Below are 9,516 nucleotides of genomic sequence, written 5' to 3' on the forward strand. Positions count from 1 at the left end.
CTTGACAAGTGGAATATGAGAAACAGAGAGAAAAAAATTAAACAAGGTGTAACAGTTTGAGCAAGTACAGCCAGCAAATGAATCTTTAGGTTTTATGTTACCTCACCAAGGACACTAGGAGGGAAAGGGTTCCATGTGTTAGACTGTCCAGGGAAAACTGGCATTTGTAGTGGTCCCTCTTCAAATTGTTCTTAAAAATAAAACTCACCAGAAAATATCCTGACCCCTCTATACGCACATTTTGACGGATCAGTATGTTGCAGGACACCTGGAAAGTCAATGGATGTTCTATCAAGACCCCCTGTTGAGATAAAATCCCTCAGGAAAAAGGATCCCTGGGCATCTTACTGGCGCACACCCAGGCTCTGTGTCTCTGCCATTTGTCCTAAATGCTCAGGGTCCCCACGAGACTTGCAACCAGGGAAGCAGTGGGCTGCGGCCCCTTGTCCTGGGCTAACACCCTGCAAATGTCTCCAAGGCTTCATCGGAGGCCTTTGCTTCATCGTATTTTTATAAACATTTATTTCATTATGTTTTTTCCATTAAAATTTTTCCCTCTCATACCCTCTTCTGCCCCTTTCCAACCCTTCAGTAACCACACTGTTGTTTTCTCCAGGAATTATCTCTTGTTTTGCATTTTTGCTCCATCCCTCCATCTGCTCCCCTCTCCCCCACAGAGCTGGCAGCCTGCTGTGCTCTGTTTCTTACACATTCAAGTCAGAATCAGCATCAGTGTGTGTCTGTGTATTTGATGACCTCTGTGTTTTGGTGTTTCTCTTATCACCTCTTCAGAGCAGACTGGGATTCTCATCATCCAGTTGAGGGGGATGGCAGCCAGAGAGGTAATTCTCAGCCATTCAAAGGCCGAATGCATTGCACACCCTGTCACCGGTGCTCCCCACCCACTCACCACTGACGAGAGCAGACCTAGGACCACCACTGTCTTCACATGGCTGCTGCCCTTGCAGCTCTCTGACCCAGGGATGCCCACTGAGCTGCTGAGTGACATTCTTTCTCTGTCCCCCCTTCCCAGGAATCCCTGTGCTCTCCACACCTGGGTGACAGTGTCTGGAAGAGCTCTCCAATTGAGGGTTTGTCTGTCACACACCTTGTCCAAGTGCAGCCCAAACAAGCTCTTGCTTGGCCTCAGCCAGGGTGCTCTCACGCCTTCTCATTGTCCCTGACAGCCTCTGTCTCTGTCCCCATGCAGGGCAGCCCACAATCAAGGCAGGTGTCATCCAAGTGCAAGAGCAGCAGGCGGTGGGGTATAGGCTGTCTGGGTGGTTGTCTGCTTTCTGACACCCAGAGGTTCACACCTCTCACTCACCAGACACGTTTCCTAGGGCTTCTGTTGACCTTTGCACCCTCAGGAAGGGACAGAGCTGTTATGAACCAGAGTTTATGTCTTACTTCCTCCTCTGCATCTGACACTGTGGCAATGGTCACTGTGCCACAGAATACAGTAGTACTCGGCCTCATCCTCAGGTTGCGCCCCCGTGATGGTGAGAGTGGCTTTGTTCCCAGACATGGATCCAGAGAAGCGCTCAGGGACCCCAGAGGGCCGGTTGTTTGTGCTGTAGATGAGCAAGTGGGGTGTCTGGCCTGGGGTCTGCTGGAACCAGTTAGGGTAGCTAGAAGTAGAGACTGACCCAGAGCTAGAGCCACAGGTGAGTGTGACCGTCCCTCCTGGAGACACAGAGAGTGAGGGCTCCTGGGTCACCATAGTTTGGGAATCCACACCTAAAACCAACAGGAAAGACACAGGTGTTGTTATAGGAGACAAGATCACCCTGAGACCCTGCTTTGCTGTGTCCCCCAAGAATGCAGTTTCCTCCTCTGACCTGAGCTGTAAATGAGGAGCCCGAGCAGGAGCACCATCCAGGCCATGGTGAGGACACTCACAGGACACGGCCTCCTCTACTGGGCTGGAGGGTGGTGTTCTTGGGAACTTTTCATTCTGCTGAGACCCATTAGAAGGAGGAGGTGCCTCATGCAAATCAGCTTCCTCTCTCTTTTCCTGACAGTGTCACTGTGATGTTTCCAAGGAAGGTCTGGATATGGGCAGATGCTGAGACCACAGATATACCAGTAAGTGCCCTGTGACTAAGGTCCTGAATGAGAGATGTTGATGTGGCCTGCACAAGGGGATGACTGTGTTTACTTCCAGGTCCAGCATTGCAGTTCATCTCAAATCTCACTTTGTCCCTTGGATTAGAACATTTCTTCCCTCCTCAGAGAAAACCACTCTTCTCTTATCTGAAGGATGTAGCAGGCTCCTTCTCCTCCTACAGACAGTGCACAGGGAAATCAGAGTTCATGTCTGAGGCGTGAAGGCACTGGGTCTCCCCTGACTCAGCCCTGACCCAACAGCCGCAGCGAAGGAGCCGACCAAGGCTGAGAGTGGGCACAGGGCTGCAGCGCCAGGCGGGGAGGGCGGCTCTCCTCTGGGCTGAGAAGCCGGCAATTACAAGGAGCAGCTTCATTTTAACTGGAGATTGTGAGTCAGAAAAGTCACGGCATCACCATGGAGTCCTGAGATACTTCACAACATCAGACATACAAAGTAGGAAACCGTGTCTCATCGTCAGAAACAAAAATAACTGTTAATCATGCTTTTGTGTGAACATGATGGAACGTTTAAAAGCTCTGTTTCCCTTTGCACTGGGCTGTGGGGCAGAGGGAGGGGAGGGTGGACAAGGGGTCCGGGATGTAACAGGACGAGTTGGAGGCAGAGTCTCCCCCCTTCCGGGAAAACGACAGTGGGTGTGCTGGTGGGAAGCGAAATTCTGCTGAGGTTCATTTTGAAATTCCAGGTAAATTGTGTGTCAAAAAGGACTTGAATGCTCATTTTTCCTTTCCTTTCATAGGTGTTGAGACCTGAGCTCACAGGAGATGAATTACTCACACTGAGTTGTTTTCCCATTATTCAACTGTATCTGTGATAGTGTGGAGAGATACATTGTCTGAGTGTACACCCATTGTACTTGGAGATTAGGAAGAGGGTTAAGACAGAAGAAAAACAGAGAGTTGAATGTGTGATTACTACCAGTCCCGTAGGTTATTACACCATTGAAATGAAAGACAAAGAACAGACTAGTAAGAAACAACAAGTTAAATGATGAGGGAAAAGATGCATGCATTTATTAACAATTTGATCATCAATTCACTTGCAAGTGTAGCAGCAAATGACCTGAGGTTTGCCACGGGTACAGACTGTCTCAGGCTTTCCCCTGACACTAAGGATTTTGCCTGCCTTTAAGGATTAGGAGCCAGTGTGGGATGGAGGGAATGATAGGCTGGGTGGGGGACACTGCCAGGACCCCAGGAGCCCCTCCCACATATGAGGGAAATGCAGCAGCGCCCCCTGTGGGTCCTGGGGGACACAGCCTGACTCAGGGAGCACTTTCCTTCCTGCTGAGCTCTCACCTCTGAGAGACGCCCTCTGCAGGCTGACCTTGGCTCTTCACCTCTGCTCTCCCCAGATTTCAGGTCCATCCTCACTCAGAGAGGTGAACAGATTCTCGCCTCAGCCCAAAGCTTCCCTCTGCTCAAAGAGAAACTGTCTTGAGACATGGGTTCTTCTTGCTCATATGTGGAATCATTTATGAAAACATCAGCTATAATAAAAAATGAGATACTTGGAGTAATTCTCCAATAATTCTTTTGTACTAAGCTCCTTTGCTTATCTAGAAGGAAAACATTAATTTAGGCGACACACTCTCTCTCTTTGGCAGAGGCAGCACTGTGTGATCCAGGACCAGAAGCAGGACTAGAAGGAGGCAGAATTAATGGGACGACCGACCAGCTGTGCCCGGATGGCAGCAGGAAAAGGCAGTGCCAATGCCTCTCCCCCGATATCCTTCAGGGTCCACAGGAGCAAACTCCTTCTGCAATGAGTGAGGACTGACAGATGAATCCGGGCCATGGTGGGGAAGCCCCAGAGCTCTGCTAGCTGAGGCCTAATTGTTGACATTGAGACTGTCCCTGCCTAGGCGTCTCCTACCCTATGCCCAGGGACAACTGCAGGTACATTTTTTTTTTAAGAAAATTAATTTTCGTTATGTGATTGTCCACCTACCTTGTCCTGTGTATCTGGCCTGGACAATGACTACATGAGAGGAGGAGGGCGAGATAGGAGACGTGTGTCAGTCTGAGCTGAGTGCTCATGTGGCTCCTGGGGACCAGGTACCAGACAGTCACACCTCACTGAGGACACTGCCTGCCCAAGTGTGCAAGGGCCAGTAGAGCCTTTTCCCACCTTGTCAGGCCCAGAGCCCTGACTCTGAGGTCCAGTTCACCAGTGCCCCCTTCTGGTCTCAGAAGGCACATCCTCCAGCTCATCTCAACCCTTCAGCTCCCCTGGGAGAGCTTTGTGGTTCAAAGTTGGGTCTTTCTGATGTCACCACTCAGGACAGTGGAATGACCAGGTTCCCACTGTGACTCTGGGTTGAGCCATTAATTATTTGAGGTTACTAATGGCCTCCATAGAGTTAAATGAAACACTGTGTTCCCAGGTGTTAAAGAATTACATGATAGTTGAGTTTCCCTCTGTTTGGACCCTTGGCTTGTTGCTGGTACATGACCACTTGGAGTCACTTTTGAGGTTTAAAGTTCCTCAGGGATCCCCGGTAGTTCATAGCTGGTCATAATTCTATTTGGGTGATTTTTTCAGGTGGAGACATTCAGTGGTTGTTCTTGCTGTTGTCATCATGGTTTCCTGTTGGGTTCCCAGCCCCAGGAACAGGCCTTGGCTCTTTATTCCTGCCTTTGCCATGAGAGAGCAGCCCTGTGAGGACCACAAGCCTTGTGTTCTTGGTTCCTCCTGCTGGTTCTCATTTACCACTGACTGTGATGCTCACAATACTTTTGACTTTTCAAGAATTGAAGATAATTTTGTCTAATTTAAAAAAATTATTAATACAACGATTGATAAAAAATAACATTATTACGAATGACAGTCCATCCCTTTTTAAAAGTCCTTTCTCCATTACAGGATTTACAAACCCTCATTTTGAATTTTCCAGTCTCCATGAGCCCTGATCTAGTTACTTCCAATACTATTTTGTATTGATTTCCCGTGCACAGCAGAGTGGTTAGGCAATCATGTCCTTTACAGATTGTTTCTCGTGATATTCCCCGTCCCCACGGGACCCCATCCCCACTGTGGCAGCATCACTGACCACGTTCCCCACGATCCCCATGAGGCTCTATTCTTAGGGTATTTCAGGGGTGTGGCCTGCACACGTGACTCCTTCCTCTCTGAGCCCCAGGCTGCTCTGTGTCCTCTTGCTGAACACATTCCTTTTAGTGTAACAGGGATATAAGTGTGTGGGTGAGTGAGTGAGGAGCAGGGTGCACCTCGCTGATTTCTTCAAACCAGATGAGGGCATTTCAGGATAGTGTCTCAGGGTCTGGTGGGAGTGTGGCCTCCTGAAGCCATGTGACCAGCAGAGAATCCACCCCCTGGGAACCCTGCTCTGGGAAGGACTCAGTGTGGCTGACAGGGATGTGCATGAGGAGGCCTGGAGGTGGATAAGAGGGACTGGATGCCCTTCCCTGGACAGTGGAAGAATCCTGTGTTTGTGCTGCTCTAGCTTTTCCATTGGCCTTTATTTCCTTGCCTCCAAATTTGGGGGTGCTACAAGTATCCTAGCTCATGATGCTACCTACAGAATCTTGCATTTGCCCAGCATCAGCCCTGAGTCCCCTGCCCACCCTGTCCAGCGGTTGCTCACACCGTCCCCTCCGGAATAGATTGTCACACATAGCTCTGTGATTACCTGGGGACAAGTAATCCCTTCAGTGGTAAGTACACCCCAAGAACCTCCCTGAGTCCCAACCCACATGGCCCAGAACCTCAGCACCACTTCTCAGTAGCAAGAAGCCAGCTCCTCTCCCCATAAAAAAGTGACAGTTCAAGTAAATGTCTGAGTGGAAATGAAGGGCACAATGGTCCAGTGAGTGCCTGTGCTGTCCTGTGAGGTTAGCATCCCCATGACAACCTCAAACCATGGTGGCAGCTGTTGTTAATGTGTCTGTCACAGGGATGGGGTCAAGGTACCAACCCAGCACCCTGTCTTGTGTGGTCCCACCCTTGTTGAGTCCTTCGGTCTCCACGGAGGCACCGGTCTCCTTTGTTATGTGCTGTCCCTACCTAGACTGTCGGTCTTCACAGTGCACCTCCCCTTTCACCGTTTTAGAAATCGGACTTCTGATAAAGCTGACATCACATTCTATCTCTTCCTTCCTTAAAAACCTCTAACAGCTTCCTGGTGTCCGCCACATTTTTATTTATGTGCCCTCTTTTCACACCCCATGACCTGTATCATTCATACCACATGTTGACTCTGGCTCCCCTGTATGGTCTCCTGAGAAGGGGACCATGCCTGTCCGGTCAGTGCTGTACCCTGAGCTGCAGACCCGAGCCTGACACACCCAAGCCTGACACATAGTATGTGTTCAGGAAAACATTAAGGACAGACAGACCTCTGTATCTATTGCTTTCCCTGATGTGACCTAGCTGGACTCTGTCCCTGTTCGGACAGGCCCATCCCAGACTCTGTCTCCAGGGCCTTTGATGCAGGCTGAGAATAGTGCTCTTTGGCAACCAACCTTGGGAGGATGAGGCTTCGTTCTTGAGCTAGCCATCCTGACTTGAGTGCTAGGGCCTAGTTAGGGCTCAATCTAGCACATGTGCCAACAAAAGCTGCCCTCTCTGTGGGTGTCAGGTGCTACAGGCAGCGTCAAAGTGTTGACTGGTCCAAGAAGTTCCTGTCTCACTTCCCTGCAGGCTGAAACTCTGTGGGAGCCTGTCTAGGGCTTCTCTGTGACAACCAGCTTTGGGTGGAGCCCAGAAATGCTCTGTAGGGCTGTGTTGCCAGACACCGTAGCCTGAAAAGCAGGCCAGGTCCCCCGCATGCTGCTATTTGCTTCTATAGTCCAGAGGTTTTGGGGCATTGCCTGGTCCTTGTTTGTTCCAGGACACAGTCCCAAGTCCCACCTTGGTGAATTTTCCCCTTCAGCAGGTGATGACAGGAGTAGCCATAGCTTCAGACAGTGTGGTCTCTTGAGAGTTGGGAGAGAGACACAGGGTGAATGAGCCAGCCTGATGCCCAGTCTTTGGCCACCTGTGTAGTGAGAGAAACTGGTGAGGAGGAGGGGGGTCCAGGCCATGGTGGAACCACAAGGCTCAGGGTGAACAACCTCCATGCTGTCTCATTCCCCTGCACCACTAAATCCTGGGGGGGGGGGGGGACTCATGCAACTCTGTCCCGCTAAACCCAGTTGTGTTTGTCCATGTTGGACACAGAGCTCAGCCCTTCCTGTTGAGGTCGGGCTATTTAGAAATGGGGAGACCATATGCTCAGTGAGTTCCCTGGGACCCTGGTGGGGTATGGCTGCTTGTGAGCACAAAACAGACACAGGGAGATGGGTGTCTGGGTTCCCAGTATGTGCTCAGCCGTGAGCCCCTTTTCAGTCTGTTCATAATGTGGAGTTCTCTCTTTCCACTTGAATCCTTGCTTGATTGGCTCTAGGGCCGACTGGTGAACGTTTCTGAGTATGAATTAGCATGCTTGTGTGATTTTCTGGATTGAATGGGAAATGAGGGGGGACTCAGGAAGTAGAAAAAGCAGATAATGAGGGGAAATAAACAAAGAGAGAATCAGCAGGGTTAGGAGACTTTAGAGCTAAGGGATTACAGATTCAAGAAAGGGAAAGAGAATTTTTTTTTACTTGGAGTAGTTATTTTACTGTTCCAAGGAGTAAAAGTCTGGAATAATGTCAACAGCACTCTGAGGAGGGGAAGAGGAGGAAGGTGCAAGGTGGGCAAGGGGGTGGGGTGGTGAATTCCGAAGGGAAGCTTCGGTCAGAGATGGAGAAGGTCCTGCCCCTTAGAGAAGAGTGGAGGGGCAGCCAGCAGGGGAATTGGGCAAGAGTAGAGGGAAGTTCAGGTGCAGGAGGATCTTTGAGTTCTTTAGTCTGCTTTCACTTTTGTCCTTAACGGAAGAGGAGCCTCTCCCAGCTCTGCATCTGTCCTCCCAGGGAAGCTCCCTGTTGCAGCTCAGGGTGTTTTCTCCAATCCAGACTCACCAGTTCTTCTGTCAGAGGCTCCTCATAGGCTCTTGTCTACCAGCGAATCTCCTTGTTATTTTATGCTATTCTCATACTTTTGCTATTAAGTATATATGTCCATGCAGAATTTGCACTTTGGGTGGCTGGGAGCTCTTAGAAATATGGAAATTCCACCCTCACTCCACACCCATGAATCAGACTCCACCTTTGACGAGATCCATAGACAGTTCCTGCTCACCTTAGACTTAAGAGGCCCTGGTCCTGGGCAAGCTGGAAGACATGGGCGCGAGTTTGAACTTGGATTATCCTGCCAAGGTGCCTATTACACTTCCAGCTGACACATGCAGCTACTCTCCCTGTCTCCCACTTTGTGTACTGAAGTGTCGGGAATGACGAACTGGAGGTTTCCCAGTGGAAATGGCAGACATCTTCCCTGACTTCATGAAGTGCACAGAATTGAACAGGGTGTTGTCTGAATAACAAGATGGGTTACATAATAATGTGACTTCTTTATTTGACTACTAGACCTTTGCTTTACTATGATACTGCATCATAGAGATAGCACAATCATATTAAGCTTCCATTCAAATATGTGTGCCCTTTTAATGAGTGAGAAGTTGTGGGGGTAACTTTGCCCTCAAGTCCAACCATCCACCATGGATGAAAGTAAACACTACCAAGACATGATCTGCTTGGGGAGGACAGGTAGCCAGTTTCTCAAAGGAAAAAGGCCTCAAGCTTCTTCCTCCAGGGGCTTTTATTGGGTTGTAATACGCAGGAATACAGGGTGGCAAGGATCAAACAGTAGATAACATTTCAAAGAAATCTGAGGGCTTAGTCTGAGTCAGAGTCTATCAGGAAGGGGTTTTGCAGAATCACTAGGGTTTCCTGCTCAAACCCTTAACATATGAATGAAAGCACTCTTAGCAAAGCAGGTTTCACAGGATTTTTAGGAATTCTTTGTGATGCCAGATTTATCTTTGCATCTGCTCTAGCAAGGCAAGGAGGTGCACCCCTCCCCATCAGGTTTTCAGGCTTAAGTGGATTAGAACCAGGAAGCACTTCTCTCAGAGGACACAGGGACTCAGGCTATGTCACATAGCTGGGTGGCAAGGGTCTCTTGCTTGCTCTTTGTTGCAGCCCCGCGAGTCCTCCCATGATGGCCTATTAAGTGATCAAGTCTGGCTTAGATTGCCCCTCACTGTGAGGAGACTTACCCATCATGGACTTCCGACCGTGTTTAGGGGCCAAAGGGAGGAAACTGAGGCAGCGTTCGATACCAGAGACAAGCCTTTGTCTCCTGTGGCTCGCATTCTGGAGGTCGCTCACTCATCCTTAGCCATGGGGGGTGGTTATAACTCCTGAAAACACGCAGAGGGTCCCTAACAAGTAGTTGTTTGTATAAGTCTCATATAACATGAACAGCATATAAAATGCTGAAAT

The 9,516-nt window shown here is 49.5% G+C and overlaps 1 gene segment (V, D, J or C); it reads right to left on the bottom strand.

Annotated features, from left to right (window-relative positions):
- Positions 1–1,410: 1,410 nt before the first annotated feature.
- Positions 1,411–1,924, bottom strand: LOC118999569 (immunoglobulin lambda variable 8-61-like; the record flags this gene model as incomplete). The annotated part of the segment is given in 2 exon segments: positions 1,411–1,740; positions 1,842–1,924. Coding segments are annotated over 2 exon segments (376 nt in total), but the record flags the coding sequence as incomplete, so codon positions are not given.
- Positions 1,925–9,516: the final 7,592 nt, after the last annotated feature.

The sequence above is a fragment of the Sturnira hondurensis genome, unplaced genomic scaffold (assembly GCF_014824575.4).
Source record: "Sturnira hondurensis isolate 20B ecotype Veracruz unplaced genomic scaffold, ASM1482457v3 Scaffold0014931, whole genome shotgun sequence".
NCBI lineage: Eukaryota > Metazoa > Chordata > Mammalia > Chiroptera > Phyllostomidae > Sturnira > Sturnira hondurensis.